This window comes from Argopecten irradians, chromosome 11 (genome assembly GCF_041381155.1).
Source record: "Argopecten irradians isolate NY chromosome 11, Ai_NY, whole genome shotgun sequence".
Classification (NCBI taxonomy): Eukaryota; Metazoa; Mollusca; class Bivalvia; order Pectinida; family Pectinidae; genus Argopecten; species Argopecten irradians.
The window spans coordinates 27709930-27733373 of record NC_091144.1 but is presented as its reverse complement, the minus strand read 5'-3'; the positions used below and the strand labels follow the sequence as shown (position 1 = coordinate 27733373).

The 23444-nt window shown below is 34.8% G+C and overlaps 1 protein-coding gene across 1 annotated transcript; it reads left to right on the top strand.

Moving 5' to 3' along the window:
• Positions 1–277: 277 nt before the first annotated feature.
• LOC138335181 (GPI transamidase component PIG-S-like) lies at positions 278–22064 on the top strand. The gene is made up of 16 exons (XM_069284154.1): positions 278–420; positions 2113–2252; positions 3280–3376; positions 4121–4219; positions 4807–4950; positions 5479–5588; positions 7170–7290; positions 8188–8249; positions 8900–9014; positions 10316–10405; positions 13268–13443; positions 14014–14067; positions 14596–14724; positions 16664–16766; positions 18406–18463; positions 19357–22064. The coding sequence occupies exons 1-16, from the start codon at positions 402–404 to the stop codon at positions 19463–19465; spliced, it is 1626 nt and encodes a 541-aa protein (XP_069140255.1). The 5' UTR covers positions 278–401; the 3' UTR covers positions 19466–22064.
• Positions 22065–23444: the final 1380 nt, after the last annotated feature.

Here is a 23444-nt window from a genome sequence, read left to right as displayed (position 1 = left end):
GATTAAAATAAAACCACATAGAACAAAAAATAATCTTAGTATGTATCATTTGCTTTTAAAGGCGCTACACAGCTTTAACAAATTTTCATCAACCTGCAGCTGATACATATAATTTAATTTATGAATACAAGAAAATTATACTATATGTGTTCAGATCACAATAAATTCAATGTCTTTATATTATATAGATAATATTACTTCTATAAACGCTTGCAGGTATGAACAATGCATAGCCAAATTTTTAAGCATATGATTTGTATTTTCGTTCCAGTGCACTCCAAGCAATCATTAGATCATTGTATGGTCTAAGGGAGGTAACTACCGCTCCACGACATAGGAGTTCTTCAGTGTTCTGAGTTAGAAAACAATCACTGTTTACTTTTGACCGGTGCCGCTGAAATATGCCGAACAAACAGGAAGGTAACAAGTTTTTATTACAAAGACATGCTAACGTATTCATTAGGCACGATTAATGTCAAAATTAATAACTTTAATGACCATTAAATCTATAGAAGTTTTTCTTCGGCTCGAATTCCTTCAGCCATAACAGTATATCTACATGTCACTGACACTCAGCATGCAGAAATTAGCTAAATACAAGTTAGACAGTTAGTGACATATATTGATTCTGCAGACGTACGGATGCAGTACAGAGTAAATATTTTACATTGAAAATAACTGGTTTGTTAATAAACATGTCAAACACTTATAAATTTGGAGTAAGTTAATTTATAAATAGCTAATGGATATTTGGAGTGATATTCATGCATTTAAACTGGTTTGCTATTCTTGATTGACTCATGGTATTTTTTAGCACACCATCATCAGATGGTGGGCTATTCACATCGCCTTTCGTCTGTGGTCCGTCCTTCCATCTGTCCGTTAACAATTTGTTACTGCTATTTCTAAGAAAGTACCGAAGGAATCGATCTGTCTTAAATTTCATATGAAGGTTCCCCTAGGGCCCTACAATGTAGTTGTGCATATATGCATTTTGGGACCAAATGGTCAACAAGATGGCCGCCAGGCAGCCACCTTGGATTTTGATAGTTTAAGTTTGTTATTGCTATTTCTCAGAAAGTACTGAAGGGTTCTGTCTCAAATTTCATATGTAGGATCCTAGCGCTCTAGTTGTGCAAATTGCGTTTTTTTGGACCAATCCATTAACAAGATGGCCACCAGACAGCCATCTTGGATTTTGATAGCTAAAATTTGTTATCGCTATTTCTCAGATAGTACTGAAGGGATCTTTCTCAAATTTCATATGTAGGTTCCCCTACGGCCCTTGTTGTGCATATTGCGATTTGGGACTGATCGATCAACAAGATGGCCGCCAGGCAGCCATCTTTGATTTCGTTATTGAAGTTGTTACCACGATGTCTTAGAAAGTACTGAAGTGATCAGTGTCTCAAATTTATGTAGTGTGTTTGAAAAAGTTTAAAAAGCAGAAAAAAGATCTCTCTTTCCATTGTTAGACATAGATCATTCTTTAGTGGGCGCAAAGATCCCTCTGAGATCTCTTGTGATTGAGAAAAAATACCAACCGTCAGTGGTATAGCATCTTTAATATCACCCTAAATTGTTAAATCACAAAAATAGCCCTAAAAAAATCTTGGATTTTGATAATTGAAGTTTGTTACTGCTATTTCTCAGAAAGTACTGAAGCGATCTGTCTCAAATTTTATATTTGGTATGTTTTAAAAAGTTTGAAAAGAAGAGAAAAGATCCCTCTTTCCATTGTCAGACATAGATCCTTCTTTGGTGGGCGCCAAGATCCCTATGGGATCTCTTGTTTGTTAATTTATGACTGTTTTAAAAACATATTACTAAGTACTGATGCATACAATATATATGTATTTGATTAAACAAAATTTTTAACATTTAAACAAACAAACAAAGAAAATGTGATAAAAATATGTCATAATTGTTGTAAATTAATAATGTAAAATAAAATTTAAACTTAAATTAATTTCATTATTTCTTTGCATATCATTCTGATTTCTTTTGTGAACAGTTAAATATTCTTTCTTATTTCATAAAAGACACTTGAATATAGTGTTATTTCTTATTCTTGTAAAGCACATGAACAATAGATTTATTTTGTTGGTACAGAGCGAGCGACCCAGATGTATGCAGCCCTCGGTATAGGGTTTGTGTGTATTGTGATTGGAATACCGCTGTGGTGGAAAACAACAGAAGTCTATCGTGTCAGTCTGCCTTATGCAGAAATCTCAGATCTTTCTGTTACAAAGGTGAGATAACTATACAAATTCTCTTAAGTGCAAGTCTCCAAAGTTTCTGTTAGATATCAATTTATCACATAACTGACCCGCCCAGGCATGTCATATGGCCATGTCATAAGTGTCGTAATTAAGACACATGTGTTATAACACTATTGTGACGTCACAAGTAGTTTTGACGTCATAATCTATATATGACGTCGCATGATTGTCTCGATCAGTAGAGGGAAACGTAACATCCACGCCAGATTTCTTATGTTTGATATAGAGACAAAATTAAAAGTTTTGCTAATATTTCTATTAATTAAAGTTATGTGATAAATAGAATCTTACACTGGTGACTATGTGATATGGAATTCTAACGAGTTCAATAATTAGATATAGCCACTCGCTTAAAGGCTCGTGGCATATCAAATTATTGAACTCCTTTGATAAATTTCATATCACATAGTCACACATGTAACATCCTCTATTTCTACTTTTCTTACAGTAAGTTTTACAATTATAAGATTTTCTTCAATTTGACTTCTGCAAATTGGATATATTTGAGTCAGGAGAGAACAAGATTAAATAGACCACAGAACATCCCTGAACACATTTAAATTAGTCCATAGTCTTCATATATTAAATTGTCTACTGCCTTTAACTGTTGACAAATACTAGTAGCAGATATCTTGATTCCGCTTTGCATTGTTTTAACATTATATTCTGCCTTGTCAGAATATATAATGTCAAAGTCTGGTAACAACGTCAGATGAAACTCCAACAACCAAATACATGTAGTATCTATCCAGTCCGGTTGAAATCTTATATAATTAATAAGGTCACTTTTCAATGTCCCAAATGGCCAATTTTAACATCATTTGCCTTGTGTATAAAGATCACTTGTCTATAAAGGCCATTTTCTCTTGGTTTCTTAGGTGGTCTTTATAGACAGATTTGACTGTATATTTATAGTAATTGATATATCTGTTATCATATTCACTGTAATTAGTGCCCTTTGCAGTAATTTTATTTTTGTCTGATTCAATCATTACAGTTTAAGTATACAGTAGATGTTGACATCATCAATGCAGATGAATCCCTGACAGAGAATCACATCACACAACTCTCTCGTCTGGTGTCTGATAAACTAGGTAAGTCACAAAAAAAGGAATGAACGTTTCACTTATCAACCATAATAACTTTTATTATAATAAATCGGTGATTCAGGACTTAAAAGTCATTGTTATTAGAATTTTAAAACAAATATGTATAGGCCACATATCTACTTTTGTGAAAATCATACATTTGTATGTTTCTATACAATGTACTTATGACCAGAAAATGAGGTTTTTTTTGAAACATTATATACTGTAATAAACTGTAAACCAACTTAATTTCTTTCACGGCTACTGGCATTAAATTTTGCAATGTCAGTTTCAAAACAGATTCGCCAAGACAGTTTTTTGGCAGAATGAAAATATATTAGAATTTACGTTTGAAATATATTTTGTAATTATTTATTCGCAGAGATAGATTTGCCCGAAAACATTTGGATTGCAAAAAATTGCGAACGTAAATTGCATGTGAAAGAAAGCTTGTTTATAGTTAAAGCTGATGTCTCTTAGGATGTGCCTCATTTTTGTGATAAAGAAAAGCCAAAGTTCCTGGAGAAAAAAACATCAAACATTAGCTGGCAATTGATCCATATAAATGACTACAGTGGTAGAATGCTAGACAATATTAACTCGATCATTGCCCCTGAAAATTCATAATGGATTCTTCTAGGCTTTGAATTAGAAGAGTTCAAATGTGTTTTAGGGGTACTGAGTTAACACTTGGCCACTTTACAGCTCCTTTTGACGTTACCTGTACACTATCATATGAATTTATTACAGAGTCAGGTGAAGCAGATGTAATTCCCTATTATCGTCTAAATGTCAGAGATGCTACAGAGAAAGAAAGGGCAAAGGTCAAGTCTATGAGTTCTAAATCAGGTAAGATAGAAATGTAACATTACCACTGTGTGGTACATTTAAGCAAATAAATAGTGTTTAAATGTTCAGAGTTCTTAAATCTTTGATGGTGAAAATAACATCTTGATTGTCACTCATAACACATTAAAAATGCAATTAATGAAAAATAAAATATTTCAGTGGTCTTTTAAGTATTTTATTCCATCTTTGTTTTTCATTACAGTAGTCATGAAAGATATTAAAATCAATTTGTTAATTGTTAATATTTATTGAAATATCATTGCATCAATAAAGAAGAAAAGAAACTGTAAAAAGTTTTTTATGACGGAAAAAATCTTTCCTTATGATAAAACATCATCAGTGTCATTGTGATTGCAAATTGATGTGAGTAAAATATGAAAGCTGTTGAATTATGTCACCTTTCAGTGAATATTTTGTCTCAAAATTCACATCAAATGATGAAGTCACAATCACCAAAAGGTGGGACTAGACAACCGTAAATTGTACTTTAGCCACAATATTTTGGGATCTCGAAATTGATGTAATGTCATATCAAAAAGTGTCAAATTTAATAATATTAAATTATTTTTGATGTGCCTTTGTTACAGATATTGATGGGCTGTTATTGTCTGGGGAGGAGGACATCAATAGGTACCAGGTAGTGATCATACCAAAGTTATCTCCCTTGTCTCTACGGAAACCGTTCCTTAGTCTCGGTAGAACAATACTCGTACAATCGGCCGGCTCCACAGGTAATTACAGTATATACGTATACCATTTCACGTTGTTTCCAACTGGATGTTGAAACTTCATTGGCAGTAGTGCACATTTAAATATATACATCAGTCTCTTTTGGTGTGTACACCTAGATCTGTGGTAATGCAAAAAATTATGATAGTCAGGATTTGATAGTAGGAAAAAAAGGGAAAACCATTATTAATGTTTTTTTGAAAATTTGGCTTTTGAATATTTTTTGTTTTTAAGCATGTGACTTTTGTTCTGATATGTTTTGCATTAACGGGACTTATTCATATACCACGTGATATCCAATGACATTTGTGCGGGACTAGTATCTCTAGTGGTGATATAACATAACTATTTGTAATCTTTCCGTAGAAATTATGTTAGTGGTGGTATCATCTTAAGACATCATTCCATCACCAATAGAAACAATAGTCCCACACAAACGCTATTGGCTATTATGTGGTATGTTAACTGTTTCCATTTATTCTTCTTGCTCCCATCATTTTAAATTGTTTCCTTTGTGTCTGTCTGAACAGATGTGTCCAGTCTGGCAAACACAGTATCAACAGTATTTAAGGATAGCTTGATAAAGGAGGAATCTCTGAATAAAGTTTTCCACGCCAGTAAAGGGGACAGGTCCCTTAAGGTAGGTTCAAGGCGAAACAAATCCAGGGGTTTTTACAGGTAACAGGTTTCTAAGGTTGGCAAAGGGACATAACTTTAAAGGTATTTACAGTAGACAAAATTCTCAATGCAGGCACATGGGAAATAGCTAGGGGTAATTAAAAGGAAACAGAGTCCATTAGGTAAGTAAAAGTGGAAATAACTCTAGGGGCAATTAAAAAGGTTCTGAAACCTAAGGTAAGGACAAGGGGAAGTAAATCTAGGGTGAATAAAGGGGGCAGAACACTAGTTATGTACCATATTTTCCGGAGTATAAGTCACGACTTTTTTCCCTGAAAATTGGGTGTGCGACCTAAACACCAGTGCAACTTATCCGTGGACGAAATCCAAAATCTGACGATGATTTTGCAATATAAGGTTGTGATTCGCATGTGAAAATCGAAAGTTTTACTTGCCAGTTTTGTAAAGTTATACATCTAAAAAATCACTGTAAAAGTGTTGAAAAGATAAAATATGCAATAAAAATATATAAAAGATGAAAATTATTACGCATCAGATGCATTTTCAATCGTAAAATTGTTTAATTCAAGGAAAATCGGCCAACTGAAAAGAGTTTGTTTACAATCACAACACAATGGCGGTTTAGTAAAATTATACATCGAAAATAATCATTGTAAAAGTGTTTAAACAATATTATATGTGATGAAAATATGCTAAAGATAAAAATAATTACGTACCAGATACACGTTCAATCGTTGAATTGTTTAATTACTGGAAAAATTGACTGCCTGAAGCGTGGTTGTTTACAGTCACAACACAATGGCTGACAGATTTTGCTATCAATTAACTGCAGGATAGTTACCAAGAAAATAATAACTAAAACGTCAAAAATCATCAAATATCAAACAATAAGTTAATTCTATTATTTAAATTTTATGTGAGTGCAAGAAATGTCAGCAAAAAAATGATCTTCTGAATGCCAATGCTAACTTGCACACGTGTTACACAGTTACACACTGTCAACATATGTATTTCCCGGAATCCTGATTCTTGTCGCAGTGATCTCAATGAAATAATCAGCAATCAAGTTTATACACGTAAATTACATGTAATATAGAACACTATAGCGATGTTATAAGCATCAAACAGTCATATAAAACATAATTGATTCAATCTCTGCAGCGTCAAACATCACCAGGTCATAATCCAGAGGTTTACAAAAAATAAGGCTTGGGTAAATTGCATCATGGGATGGCTAGCTGACAAAGAATACTCTAAATGAAGTCAAATTTAGGTTTATGATACAAGCCTTGATAATACAGTAATCCTTTACACAATAGTATAATTAACATGCGAAATATATCAAAAAGGGTAAATGACTCTAGGGGTAAATGCTAAAGCAAGTTTATGGAACTACTAGAGGCAAGTATGTACTCTTCAAAATAAACTAGTTTATAGGTCTGGAGTGTACAGTTTCAGTACACTTGCAATTTATTTTGTGACTTACATTTTTAACACCCATTATATGATATATCAGTAAAAGTAGATTTGTTTACATTAAAAAAACAGTTATTCTGTAAACATCTCATGTTTTGTTTTTTAGCCTGAAAAGTCCAGTATGAGGTCAGTGCGGTCAAACCCGGGATATGATGTCACATTTACACTGGTCAATCCACAGCCAGATATACTTGATGTCCAGTGGGACATAGAACAGGCTGTCAAAAGTATGTGTCTTATGCCATCAAAAGTATGTGTCTTATGTCACCAAAGGTATGTGTCTTATGTCATCAAAGGTATGTGTCTTATGTCATCAAAGGTATGTGTCTTATGTCATCAAAGGTATATGTCTTATGTCATTAAAGGTATGTGTCTTATGTCATCAAAGGTATGTGTCTTATGTCATCAAAGGTATATGTCTTATGTCATCAAAGGTATGTGTCATATACCGTCAATGGTATGTGTCTTATACCATCAAAAGTATGTGTCTTATGTCATAAAAGGTGTGTGTCTTATAACATCAGAAGTATGTGTCTTATGTCATCAAAGGTATGTGTCCTATACCTTCAAAAGTATGTGTCTTATGTCATCAAAAGTATGTGTCTTATGTCATCAAAAGTATGTGTCTTTTGTCACCAAAGTTATGTGTCTTATGCCATCAAAGGTATGTGTCCTATGACATCAAAAGTATGTATCTTATGGCATTAAAAGTATGTGTCTTATACCATCAAAAGTATGTGTCTTATACCATCAAAAGTTTGTGTCTTAAGGCATCAAAAGTATATGTTTTATGGCATCAAAAGCAACTTATTTTTTGCTTTGAACACTTCACAGGCCGACTAGATTTGTGATCTTCTCAGAAGGAATTCTTCCTGGCAGATCTTCCAGCTCATTTATAGATGTACATGTAGTAGGTAAAAGACTTTCCAGAAGCAGTAAAGCTACTAATCGAGTGTCCAGAAGTTATGTTCTAGAAGTAGAAAATGACCAATTGTGTTGCATTGAAGGGTATCTAACTCCGGTTCTTTAGGTGTAAGGCAAATGTGTTATTATTGTATCATCCATTCCCATGCTATCTTCATTATTATACTATCAGGTTGTAATTCATTGTCTATATATTACAGTCTACCTAGATCCATTTCTACAACAGTTGGAGAAGTACGCCAAAGTTAATGTCAAATCACAGGTATGACATTGACATTCTTTTGTTTTATCTTTGTGATGTTTTACAATTTTATTTTCACCTTTGTTGAAATGATTGATAGACTTCATACAAATGATTTCTGAAAAATATTACTGAGAATTATTTTGCTATAACAGTTGATAGGTCAAATGTGCTTATGCCACGTAGTGGCGTTTTGCTTCTACATATATATGTATTTGGCATTGCATGTATTTTTTTTCTTTGAATAATTTTACGACTTTGAATGATGGCAAGTATTTGAACAAATCATACTACAGAAGTACAGTTCATATGAACTCTATGCCTTTGTAGTGTGCATGTTTAAAGGGCTACAATGATTTGTTCAAATACTTGCCATAATTCAAAGTCGCAAAATAGATCAAATTCAATTAAATTGTTTACGATAACAACCCAAGGGACACTGAAAAAATGGTCTTTATAGATCAGAGTTCTTTATACACAGGTCAAATTGTATTGAAATTGAGCATTTAGGACTTTAAAACATTAGTCTTGTTAAGCAGGTTGTCTTTATACAGAGGTGTTCACTTAGGCAGGATTGACTGTAGGTTGAAGACTAAGTATCTACATTTTCATTTGCATTATTTTATAGTTTCCTAGATCTATACATTACTATAGAAATCTCGCCTTTACAGGTTTTATATTTCACGGGGTTTCTAAAACGGATGAAGAGGGACAATAAGAAAGAAGCATTTCTCTACACAGACCAGGACCTACCCCATGTCATCAACCCCCTGGAGGCCAAACTAGGTCAGGCAGCTTTGATGTAGATCAATATCTTAACTAGGTCAGACAGCTTTGATGTCTTACTGGTAGTAGATTAATATCTAAACTAGGTCAGGCAGCTTTGATGTCATAGACAATTATCTTACTGGTAGTAGATTAATATCTAAACTAGGTCAGGCAGCTTTGATGTCTTGAACAATTATCTTACTGGTAGTAGATTAATATCTAAACTAGGTCAGACAGCTTTGATGTCTTACCGGTAGTAGATTATTATCTTAACTAGGTCAGGCAGCTTTGATGTCTTAGACAATTATCTTACCGGTCGTAGATTAATATCTTAACTAGGCCAGACAGCTTTGATGTCTTACCGGTAGTAGATTATTATCTTAACTAGGTCAGGCAGCTTTGATGTCATAGACAATTATCTTACCGGTAGTAGATTAATATCTAAACTAGGTCAGGCAGCTTTGATGTCTTAGACAATTATCTTACCGGTCGTAGATTAATATCTAAACTAGGTCAGGCAGCTTTGATGTCTGAGACAATTATCTTACTGGTAGTAGATTAATATCTGAACTAGGTCAGGCAGCTTTGATGTCTTGAACAATTATCTTACCGGTCGTAGATTAATATCTAAACTAGGTCAGGCAGCTTTGATGTCTTGAACAATTATCTTATCGGTCGTAGATTAATATCTAAACTAGGTCAGGCAGCTTTGATGTCATAGACAATTATCTTACCGGTAGTAGATTAATATCTAAACTAGGTCAGGCAGCTTTGATGTCATAGACAATTATCTTACCGGTAGTAGATTAATATCTAAACTAGGTCAGGCAGCTTTGATGTCTTAGCCAATTATCTTACCGGTAGTAGATTATATCTAAACTCGGTAAGGGATGTTTGGTGTTAATACACCGACAATGATCTGAAAAGATTGCTGTTAACCGTCGGTGGAAATCCACAACTAACCGCTCTACGTTTGTGTGACCACAAACGTAGAGCTGTGACTCATTGGTTTCTGACAATGTGCTTATTCAAATGCAGTCAAATTTCAATACAATTACAGAAAAATGTAAATCATGATTTATCAACAAATTAAGTCTGTCAGTCTGTGTTTTTTTGCATGTACTCTGGATTCTCTCCACCTCCTTAACCTGCCACATCTTTAAATGTCCCTGGCTGTTAATTGAATGTCAACCAACCAACTGTAGTTTGTAAAAGTTTTGATGTAGTTAATGTCATTTGAAGTGTGAACATGTTTACTTCAAACTATAATGTCTATATCTTATCTATCAAATCATATCATTATTGTTGGTACTTTTTAGGATCACACACCTCCAACAACCCAGCCCTAAATTTCCTGGTTTATGTTCCGAGTCGGGACCAGCATCCTATCTATATAGTCGACAGTAAAGGTAGGTTCTGATGTTGTCCTATTGGTATTCTGTATTTTTAGCTCACCGGATGCCATGGCGCGGCGTCCGTCGTCCGTCGTCCGTCCGTCCGTCTCCGTCTGTCTGTCCGTCAACATTTCCTTTAAATCGCTACTAGTCATAGAGTTCTGCATGGATTGTAACCAAATTTGGCCACAAGAATCCTTGGGGGAAGGGGAACAGAACTTGTATAAATTTTGGCTCTGAGCCCCCGGGGGCAGGAGGGGCGGGGCCCAATAGGGGAAATAAATATAAATCGCTACTTGTCCTAGAGTTCTGCATGGATTGTAACCAAATTTGGCCACAAGAATCCTTGGGGGAAGGGGAACAGAACTTGTATAAATTTTGGCTCTGAGCCCCCGGGGGCAGGAGGGGCGGGGCCCAATAGGGGAAATAAATATAAATCGCTACTTGTCCTAGAGTTCTGCATGGATTGTAACCAAATTTGGCCACAAGCATCCTTGGGGAAGGGAAACAGAACTTGTATAAATTTTGGCTCTGAGCCCCCGGGGGCAGGAGGGGCGGGGCCCAATAGGGGAAATAAAGGTAAATCCTATAAATCGCTACTTGTCCTAGAGTTCTGCATGGATTGTGACCAAATTTGGCCACAAACATTCTTTGGAGAAGGGGAACAGAACTTGTATAAATTTTGGCTCTGACCCCCCGGGGGCAGGAGGGGCGGGGCCCAATAGGGGAAATAAAGGTAAATCCTATAAATCGCTACTAGTCATAGAGTTCTGCATGGATTGTAACCAAATTTAGCCACAAACATTCTTTGGGGAAGGGGAACAGAACCTGTATAAATTTTGACTCTGACCCCCCGGGGGCAGGAGGGGTGGGGCCCAATAGGGGAAATAAAGGTAAATCCTATAAATCGCTACTTGTCCTAGAGTTCTGCATGGATTGTGACCAAATTTGGCCACAAACATTCTTTGGAGAAGGGGAACAGAACTTGTATAAATTTTGGCTCTGACCCCCCGGGGGCAGGAGGGGCGGGGCCCAATAGGGGAAATAAAGGTAAATATTCAAATTTCTTTAGAAAATAAACAATGAACTTGTATCCAGAATATTACTTGGCATTACAAACCAGGTGAGCGATACAGGCCCTCTGGGCCTCTTGTTATATTACAGAGTTATCTGCCCTTGTGGGTAAGTATTAATTACCATATTTTCCGGACAATAAACCGCACCTGTGTATAAGCCGCATAGGCCTTTTTTACGTTTTTTTTCCAGGTTTTGTACACGTATAAGCCGCAATGTTATATAAGCCGCACCCAAAAGCTACCGTACATGAAAATCATCAACAATGATCTTACGTTTATATACGTTTATATCATCGTCTACGTATCGATAGATTGATCTCTACTGAAGTATAGTAGTGAAAATATACGCTATTAAAACGGCCCTTTTTAGGGCCATTCCCAGCCTCCTATGCACCCTCGAAAATATACGCTATTTAATCAAAACGGTCCTTTTCAGGACCACTCATACCTCACAAAAAGTATCCTCTGTACTCTCGAAAATATATGCATCTATTCATCTAATTATCTATTCAAATATCGTTCTCAGTAGTATCGCTTATTTTACTTTGTTGTTTAATATTTACCCCGTGGGGAACCCCTTAAGAACCTAGACTTTCCAAGATGCATTACCGAAGCATTATTTTATAAACTTCCGGATATGGCCGCGTGGTGTTGTTACAGAACAGTTCATGAAAGTTCAGTTATGAAGGAGATCAGAATAATACGTTAACAATGAATGAAGGTACGATTTATTTTAAGTTGACATATTCCAAGTAATAATCAATCGCCAAAACAGATCGTTTCATTCAATAAATTTGATTACAAGTTCGTTGCTCATTCAGTCTGCCATTCGTGTTGTGATTGTTAACAATCAAACAATTTTATGATTAAACATGCATTCGGTACGTAATTATTCTCATCTTGATTATATTTTCATGACATATTATACCTTTTAAACACCTTTACAGCGATTTTTCTGTCTAAAACTTTACAAAACTGGCGGGTAAAACTTACGATTTTCACATGTGAATCACGACATGATAATGCAAAAACATCGTCAGATTTTGGTTTTCGTCCACGGATAAGCCGCACTGGTGTTTAAGCTGCACTACCGATTTTCAGGGGAAAAAGTCACAGCTTATACTCCGGAAAATACGGTATACAGAGTTATTTGCCCTTGTAGATAAGTGTTTTGAAATGATACGATAATGACATATCATTGTGCGTTTTCAAGAGTAATATGTACGACTTTCTGAGAAAATTATGTGAGTTTTGCTCACAAAACAATGATGTCACATGAAATACTTAACTGCAAGGGAAGTAACTCTGTAATGTACAAAGAAGGAAATGAAGTTAATTATTTTTAGAACCAAATACCAATATTGCGGTCACAATTATACTTCTGTTTGTGGGTAATTAGGATGACAAACATTCTAACACTTGTTATAATCCATTATCTCTTCTAACACTGCCAGTTGCTGGTTTTCAAACTTTCCTTAACTTCAAAAGCTGGTACATCCAAATGAAAATAAAAAAAAAAAAATATATATATACTAAATATTCATTTAGCATCCAGAAAGTTTGTTTTTAACTTCAACTACTTTTCATATATCACTGCATTGAAAATCGATATACAATGTATATTGATAGATATTAGATTTATTGTGAAGAATGTCAATGTCGAATGTCAACTATATTCGACAATGAGGAAGAGGGAGGGTAAAATCTTGTCAACTATATACAGAAAGTGGTAATGATATGTAATTCCTTTTTCTTTGGTAGCAGGTGTATTGAAAATAATTCCTTTTTCCTCTGGTGGCAGGTGTAGAGATTGAGTCCAACTCGTTCCTGAGTCCCCAATGGGGAGGTATCTACATTCAGAATGTCCCAGGTCCCTCAGAAAATGACACGCTGCCTGTCCCTGTGGAGCTAGACATGAGGCGAGTCATGGAAGTCTTTGTCTCTCAACTTCGTCTTCTACTCAATTTTCATTCACTTGTAAGTGACCGAATTACCTGTTTTGTGGACAGAGACATCTCAACCACAGTATCTAAGTGGTTATTTAGACACATGTTATAAAATACTCTCCACTTCTGGGTCCCGTGTTCGAATAATCTGTAGGACAGTTGCCAGGCACTGACTGCTGGTCTGTGGGTTGTTTTTTTTTTTTTGGGGGGGGGGGGTCGGCTTTTCTTCACCTATAACTTAACCTGACACATTCATATATTTCTTTAATAAGTGACTCTGCCTGTTTATCAAGCCAATATAGCCCTACCAATAAATTGATTGATTCCCATTGGGGATGTATAAGCAATAAGGTCTTATCAACCAACTGTAGAAGGCCTAAAATGCTTTGTATCCTTAATATCTTATCAAAATATGTGATACACTTTTTCATTGAATAAGAGATGACTTTGCCAAGAAAATTGCTTAGAAAACAACTTTTTTCTACAATCTATTCAATTTATCAACTTGTTGTTAAAGATGACAATGACTGGTGTGTTGGTATTTCTAGTAAAACTGATAAAATTTTAGCTGTCTTTTCATGTGTGTGGCACGATATTTCAGAAACATGGAGACATTGATGTTGCAGAAGTAAGAAGCCAAGTGATTTCAAAGTGGGTAAGTCAAAATACTGTCACATTATGTAAAGTTATCAGTTTATGATTCTAGAATGATTACAATTTTCTCCCAGCAATAAGCTCCCCATCTTAGGATTGGTATTACGCAATGTAACAAGTATATTAACAGTCGATCAAAATGAGGAAGCGCTTTTTACCCATAGAATACGGTACACCAGAATTAATGAAACTTTTGAACTTATGTATCTGTTCTTTTAATTTAAATTCTTTCGATTCTACAGATTCTGATTTTAATCTTGATATTTCTCAGGATCATTCAAAACATGCAGTATACTTGCATTACATGAAACTGCAAACATCCTCAATACAATATTGTAGGCGTTTTCTATAACTGTTGTGATATCCACTCCTTGAATATGTCATGACTCAAAGAAAAAGTGGAAGAATAAATAATTGATAAATCACAAACCTAAGGAGACATCCTTTTGAAAATTACCTTTTGAAAATTACTGAGATTGATTATTCTGTTGTCACCCAGTGTAATTATTCTGTTGTATTGTATTAACAGGAACTAGATGGCTGGATGAGAAGTCGCTGTCTAGAAAACGTGGGGACATCCATAGCAACTCTACAGTCCCTGTCTCAGCTATTGGAAGAGATTAGTAACATCGTCATACAGGATGACATCGGCCAACAGGTAGAGTGCTTTGTGGTGTAAATGTACAACATTTGTACTATAATGCAAACCAATTTTTTTTTACACTGGATTTACTTTTGTGAATTTCGCAATTCAATTAATATCAGGAAATATATATCTCCGGGAATTAATATCTTCATCATTAATATTGATAGGAATTCCAATTTAATTTTTAAATTTGCAAACGTTTATCTTCTTGAACCTGTTTTTAAATATAGATCGTAATACTTAGTGGCTGCAGAAGAAACTTAATGTTTATAGAACCGGAATAACAAAGTTGAATTTTCTGGTGGAATTCCACTTGCAGGGAAAAAAAACTTATAAAGAAATAGATATTAAGGCTTTAGAAAGGTAAATTTGGCCGTGAATTTGTGTATGTGATATGGCATAATGTATGAAATGTTACACTTACTGTCTAATTTATCATTAGGTCATCTGACCCGAAGGGTCAGGGTGACCTATTGTCATCATGCAATGCCTGTCGTTGTGCGCAGTGCGCTGTGTGCCATCCGCTGTGCATAAACTTTTCATTCATATGATTTCTTCTCATTAACCGAAAGGCTCAGGGTACTGATATTTGGCATGTAGCATGCTATGATGATTGGCTACCATTTCTGTTCAAATGAATGACCTTGGCCTAAATTCAAGGTCACAGTTGTCAAAAAGGCTAAAATCTTTTAATGCCTTCTTCTCAAAAACCGAAAGCCCAGGGCACTCATATTGGGCCTGCAGCATGTTTGGATGAAGGGCTACCAAATTTGTTCAAATAAATGACCTTTACCTTCATTGAAGGTCACAGGGGTCAAATAGGCTAAAATCTTTAAACAACTTCTTTCGAATAACTAAGAGGCCTAGAGACCTGATATTGGGCCTGTGATATGCTGGGATGATTGGCTACTTAGATTGTTCAAGTGAATGACCCTGACTTTCATTCAAGGTCACAGGGGTCAAATAGGCTAAAATATTTAATCGATTTCTTCTCAAGAACCAAAAAGCCCAGGGTAATCATATTGGGCCTGTAGCATGCTGGGATGAAGGGCTACCAAGTTTGTTAAAATGAATGACATTGATCTTTACTCAAGATCACAGGGGTCAAATAGGCTCAAATCTATAAACAACTTCTTGTGTATAACTAAGAGGTCTATAGACCTGGTATTGAGCCTGTGACATGTTGGGGTAAATGGCTACCCAGTTTGTTCAAATGAATAACCTTGACCTTCATTCAAGGTCACAGGGTCAAATAGGCTAAAATCTTTAAACAACTTCTTGTGAAAAACTAAGAGGCCTAGAGACCTGATATTGAGCTTATGACATGCTGGCATGAAGAGCTATCAAATTTGTTCAAATGAATTACCTTGACCTCCATTCCAGGTCACAGGGGTCAAATATGTTACAAATTTAAAACAACTTCTTGTGAATAGTTAGGAGGCCTAGGGACCTGATAATTGGACTGTAACATGCTGGGATGAAAGGCTGCCTTCATCAGTATGAATTATCTTGACCTTCATTCAAGGTCACAGGGATCAAATAGGCTAGCATCTTTAAATGATTTTCTGTGTTCTTCAGTTCTTCTATATGATGTTTTGTCTAATTAATAGTCAGATGATCGTTAAGGCCCATTGGGCCTCTTGTTACAAAATGAACCAAGTTGATACATCCATCAGTGTGTTCCCCTGACTTATTGTAGGTTTTAAAATCAACTCATACATTTACTATAAATTAATTGTGATATGATTTGATTCTACCAATCACATTGTATTGTTATGGAGGATACCGATATAATGATTCTTGTGAATTTTCTTTGTAAAGTTCTTAGTAGCAGTTGATGGTACCTGGTGGACGTTTCTTGTTTCTTTGTACACGTACAAAGAATCAATTATACTGGATGTAAAAATTGTAACTCATAATGTTTCTTTCAACCTTACTGCCATTCAATCAGGTACAAGATGCTGTCAACAGTATCCGTGAGAGTCAGCGCCACTTAGTGGAAGGCAGGCTGGAAAAAGCATTCCTTGAATCTCGAAATGCTATCGTGTGTTCAGGTAAGAAAGAAGTCGGTATTTAAGAATAGAATTAATTCCCTTGAAACTAACAGTACCTCAAATATTTGATACCAATTATTTTTATAGATGACCAATGTTTGTACCAATATTTGTCCTGTAACTAAACATAAGAATTATCACTGCATCCTTGAAAAAAGGCAACAATGTTTTATATCTTATCATGTCTCTACGTTCTGTCAGACTGACTTTTCTATACATCTCTATTGACACTAGTCATACACTTGACCTTAAGCTTAGCATATTCTCACTGAAAAAGTCTCTGGTTTTGACCATCATGATTATGTCCATCATGGTTTTGACCATCATGATTTTGTCCATCATGGTTTTGACCATTATGGTTTTGTCCATTATGATTTTGACCATCATGATTTTGTCCGTCATGGTTTTGACCATCATGGTTCTGTCCATCATGATTTTGTCCATCATGGTTTTGGCCATCATGATTTTGTCCATCATTGTTTTAACTATAATGGTTTTGTCCATCATGATTTTGTCCATCATGGTTTTGACCATCATGATTTTGTCCATCATTGTCTTAACTATAATGGTTTTGTCCATCATGATTTTGTCCATCATGGTTTTGACCATCATGATTTTGTCCATCATTGTCTTAACTATAATGGTTTTGTCCATCATGATTTTGTCCATCATGATTTTGACCATCATGATTTTGTCCATCATGGTTTTGACCATCATGATTTTGTCCATCATGGTTTTGACCATCATGATTTTGTCCATCATGGTTTAGACCATCATGGTTTTGAATATCATGGTTTTGTCCATCATGGTTTTGTCCTTTATGATTTTGACCATCATGGTTTAGACCATCATGGTTTTGTCCAATGGTTTAAACCATCAGAACACGAGTCTCTGTAATCAAATCAGTGTTCAGCAAATGTGGAACAACCACTACGCCTGTTGTTAGATCAACATGACACTGTAAAGTGTGGAACTGAAGTTGTACCATAAAGAGAAAAGTCTGCTATCACAAGGAGACACAATAATCATTTTCTTCTTGTGCCATAGTTTTATATTAATCTGGGTCAAAAGACACAACAAACACTTTCTTCTTGTGACATTGTTTGACATAAATCTAGGTCAAAGTCATGATCTATTGCTATCTAATTTTAATTCCTATCACCAACTACATGTTACATTCATCAGATTTCATACAGAGAGACATCTTCAATATTCCAGGAGTTAATTTCACTGTCGTTATATATCCACTCTGGGCTTGATCATAATAAAACTGAAGGCAATCAGGAGAAAAACTGACCAATCACAGGCCTACAAATACTTCCATTGCGGATTAGAGAGACAGAAGCCCACTATTCCAAATTCACTAAGTAAAAAACGATGACCTCGTTATTCCATTCTGTTGATGTTCATGTACATCAAAGACCAAATTATCTGCTTTCCCATTGTTGCAGACAGAACCTTCACTTTTGTAATGATATAGCACAGGGGATATTTAAGATAGTGATAGTAACCCCTGGAATATTGAGGGTAACAGCGAGAAAGAAGCTCCAATATAATTTTATATTGTTGACTCTATTGCATTCATCACATTGCATGTTGCTTATTATAAAAAAAAAATTCTGTATTTTTATCCTTATAGAAAAAGCCTTTTTTGATCCATCATTACTGGCATTGCTGTACTTTCCAGAAGACCAAAAGTAAGTGTAACAACAGGATTTTCAATCAGCTTTTCAGTTTCACATTCTATTTACATGTAATAAACAGACTGAAATTTTTTTTCACCTTTGAAATCATAGTAAAATATTTTCCATGTCATATTACGGTATGTTGTGGTCTTATCCTCCTTCTTGAAAGACAATAGATTTCCATATTTACTGTTGTAATATCTCTCAAATATTTGTGTAGTCTTAAAGTTCATAAAAGTTATTAACTTACTGTTAATACTACATGTATCTCCACCTTCTGATCAGTTTGATTAAATAAATAAAATGTTAATTTTCATAAGGCGGGTCGTCCTATGTTTCCTAAATACTGCGTGATATTTGACTATCATTGCGTCAGACGGCAAAACAGCTAAATGACTCTCCTCTGTTATCATATATTACGCAGGAAATCTTGCGTATGTTTGGTATTGTAACCTCATCTTAGGTCATCGGTATATAGTTTCTGATGTTATTAATGTTTTTAAGAAACCTTCATGTTTTGCTCCGGAAAAGCCTTTAAGAAGAAGGAATATTCAGCAAATATTAATAATTATATTATATTTCATTGTTGTGTTTTATCTTTTTGGTATAAGGACATGACATCACATGATTGCCTATATTAAAGTTTGGACCTACACATGTAGATTAAATGTTTTGAATAGTTATATTCTTATGATAAATGTGCTCTTTTCAGAATTAGGAATTTTCAGCAAATAATGATAATATAAAGTTTTGATGCTGTGTTTTTATCTCTTCACATCAGGGAATTGTGACAACTCATGGTATAATAAAATTTGGATAAACACACGAAGTTTAACTGTTTTTAATATATAATTGTATTCTTATGATGTATGTGGTATATACAGAATTTTGTTTTTGAATTTCAGATTTGCAATCTACATTCCATTATTCTTACCCATAAGCCTACCAGTTTTAGCCTCACTATGGAAAGCCTTTAAATGGATGAGAGAGAGCACAAAACAGAAGTCAGACTGAAAATATTCACCATTTTCTACACTGTCACATTTAATTTAAGTAGGGATGCCATTTTCCTTATTTTGTGGAAATTTCACAAATGCAAATGAAATCCATGACTGGAAGATACAAGTATTTAAAGAACAGTGAATTAGAATTACATATACTTAATAAATGGAAAACAACGAAAACACAGTCAGGCAAATAAATACCTTAAATAAGCAGAATATGTATGTAATATATACACGTCATAAGGATCTGAAAATATTGATAAAAATTTAGATATTATATATTTTGATTGCAAATGATACAATTTTAAAGCAAATTTAATTTACAATTACGAAAATATCCATTATTAAAAACAATTTTAAAGCTAAATATACTGGGGTAACCTTTATTTACCTGCTTGTGAATTGAATTACAAAATTTATTACTGAAGTACACATAATCAGCATTTTGGTCACATATAAGTAGTGCAAATTCAATAAAGTGACTATATATAGATAACTGATTAAAAGTACATTTAATGCTACAAAAGCTAGTGCTGTAAACCTAGTCAGAGATGTTATATTATGATATTGTACTAATTGACAATATATGTGCTGTGCACTTTGATCAAACAATTTCCTGTACCAGGGATATGTGCATTAAAATGATAGAATCTATAGTTCAAATTTGGTGCAACAGATTTTGTGTGTGTTTGTGATGTGAGAAGCAGGCTTATCATTTTGTCTAGAAATAGGAGTTAGTTAATTGTGAAATGATGCCTCACAATATATATATTTTTTTTTTCAAAAGGCATGATTTTATATATCATTCTCTTTCACATAAATGACACTTTCATATACTTCAAAGGCGATTTGCAACAATAAACCCCTGCAAATCAGATCAAACCAGAAATTTTCCAACCCCGAAATTTAACAACTACAGTATACAGTATTTTAAATTACAAATACATGTATATCCAAGACTATATTGGGTATTTAACCATGAATAATGTTGTAATATTAATTGTTTAATCATATTTTATATACACGAAAATTGTAAATACAAAGGTCTTGTAAATCTACATTTTTGTTGCCTATAGATACTACCATCTGAGTGTGTGTTGACCACAGGGACCTGGCACAAATTTCCATCCAACAGAATATAAATATATATTATAGTATTCGTGCCAGGTCCCTGTGGTGACCATGTGCACTATTGTTTGTTGTGGTTTTACATTCTATCAACAACTAGGGTCATTTATAAGGACGTGCCAAGTTTGATGATGAAGGAAAGCCGGAGTACCCAGAGAAAACCACCAGCCAGCGGTCAGTTGTTAGCAACTGCCCCACATCATGGGGTTCAACCTCGCGACCCAGAGGTACATATGTAAAGGGCTTATGGTAATATATCAGGACATTTAACCACTCGGTCACCGTGTGCACTATTGTATCCCTAGAGTATCTAGGATGTATGTATTGTAGAAAGGAGAAATGATACAGTAATGGTACTTTTTAAATCGACAGAGTAAATGTTTTATAGAAAACAGTAGATTAAATTTGCATTTAGACAAAGTGTGAGGTGAAGTGAAAAGTAATTTGAAGAGGAATTGCTTTGAAAATATTGAGTGTGACCGTGTATCTTTTAACACATTCCTATCCCATAATACAAATAGAGGCTCCCCAACAAGTGACTGTTGTTTATCATGTTTATCAAACTCAAATAAGTTATTTTTCAAATTTGAAAAGACAGCAGCTTTAGCGAGTGTCTTTTAAAAATTTGAAAATTAACGAACGAGAGTTTAGATAAACTTGATAAACAACTGTCAGGAGTTTGGGAACTTATTTATCCCATAACTTTAACTCTATTTTTATACCACGATAACCATTTTCTCGTCTTCATTCAGGGAAACTTACCACAATACATTATGTAGTGATATCTTTCCGCCACAAAATATAGTGCCTAAATAGAGGGCCAATATTTTATTGTTTAATACTTTGAATAAGCAACTACCTGTTATAACAGTAAATACAATGCTACTTAAAAGAAAATGCGCTATGCAGTAGCCTGAAGTTGAGAGCCAATCAGAATCAAGTGATCTTAGATTTGACCAATCAGAGCCGCTTTAGGTAACCAACTGCTAAGGAATTTATCACATGTGTTTTCAATTGTGAAACATACATAGTTATGGGATAAATTTCACTTATATTTTGTTTGATATACTGCTTACTTTCAGTGTGCCTGAGGTTTGTAATGTTGTTGGAGAGATTGTTTTTCACGTGGACTTTTTTAATTTTATGATATATCTGTATACAATTTATTCATGGCAAAAATAAAGACTTCATGTCCTTCATTAAGAATCTTTTTATTTAGAAATATGAACCGGAGATTAACTTTGTTGAATAAGTATGGATAAGTATGTATATTTAGTTAGTTTAGATATCACTGAGTAAGTATTTGGATTAGAACACACACACTTTGATAGTACTATTTTGTTGTGAGTATTGCAGCATTTCTTTAAATGGTTTATTTCCATATCAGAAGAAACAATAAGTTAATGTGTGTTTTTTATGTTTTATTAAATATTTGTATTAAAATGTGAACAAAAACTAACTATTGTTACCTGGTACTTCTTCATTTACAACAAGATCGTCCATTTTGTACGGGCTGGTATGTTTAGTTCTTTAATTCTATCTTTGCATATATCGGAGTTATCTCCCTTACCGGTAGGTATCCATGGTGACGTCATTTTCTTGTGAGTGTAACTTACGTCATTTTCTATGAAAAGGTATGACATTATGCTTGCAAACAAATGACGTCACAATCAGCGCATATCTACAAGAGTAGATAACTCTAATATACAAATACTAAGAGCACATTGTCCCTTCAAGATGAAACTTGACAAGATTATTTTTGACAGATGTTAACATTCTATGATGTAGGTCGGAACTCAAAAAGTAGGTTGTACTGACCATTTTTAGCTTACCTGGTCCAAGGTGAGCTTATACCATACCCCAGCGTCTTGTCCGCCAACAATCGACTTCTTCTTCATAACCACTGGTGGGAATTTAACTTAATTTGACTTGAAGTATCCTTCTGGGGCACTTACTAAAAATTGTACAAATGGTGGGGCTGATCCCACGAGGACCTGAGAGGCAGGGCCAAAGAGTCAATTTGGCTATTTCCATATAAATGACTTCTTCTCTGAAATTAGACATTGGATAGCACTCATATTGCATTGGTAACATCCTTATGGATTGTGGATTCACCATTGTACAAATTGTGGGACTGTCCCCCTGGGAGCCTGAGGGGCTGGGCTAAAAGTGTCAATTAGTGGTAGGATATTTCCATATAAACGACTTCTCTGAATCTAAGCATTCAATAGCACTCGCATTCAATGGTAGCATCCTTATGGGGTGAATATTAACCATTGTATGAATTGTGGGGCTAACCCCATGGGGGCCTGAGGGGTGGGGCCAAAAGCGTCAATTAGGATATTTCCATATAAATGACTTCTCTGAATCTAAGCATGTGATAGCACTCATATTGCAATGGTAGCATCTTTATTGGGTAGGGATTCAGCATTTTGCATATTGAGGGGCAGACCCCCCGGGGAGCGTGGCCAAAAGTGTCAATTTGGCTATTTCTATATTATAATAAATTACCTCTCCTCTTTAAGTAAACATTAGATTGCACCTGTAATGCATTGTTAACATCCTGATGGGGCAGGGATTTAAAATTGTACAAAGTGTGGGGCTGACACCCAGGAGCCTGAGGGGGTGGGCCAAAAGTGTCAATTTGGCTAATTCCATAAAATTGTCTTCTTCTCAAAACCTAAGTGTTTTTAGCACTCATTTTGCATTGGTAAGCATCCTTACGGAGTGCAGAATCAAAATTGTACAAATAGTGCGGCCATTTTTCAATTTTGCTATTTTAAATTGTAAAAGTTTTTTTATAATGATTACTAAATAAACCAGGTGAGCGATACATACCCTTTGGGCCTCTTGAATTCTGT

Bases quoted from the DNA above. Each gene is read 5' to 3' on its own strand.
- LOC138335181 (XM_069284154.1), top strand. The intron at 14,725-16,663 runs GTAGAGTGCTTT...CCATTCAATCAG, and splicing joins AGGATGACATCGGCCAACAG to GTACAAGATGCTGTCAACAG. The intron at 16,767-18,405 runs GTAAGAAAGAAG...TTATCCTTATAG, and splicing joins AAATGCTATCGTGTGTTCAG to AAAAAGCCTTTTTTGATCCA.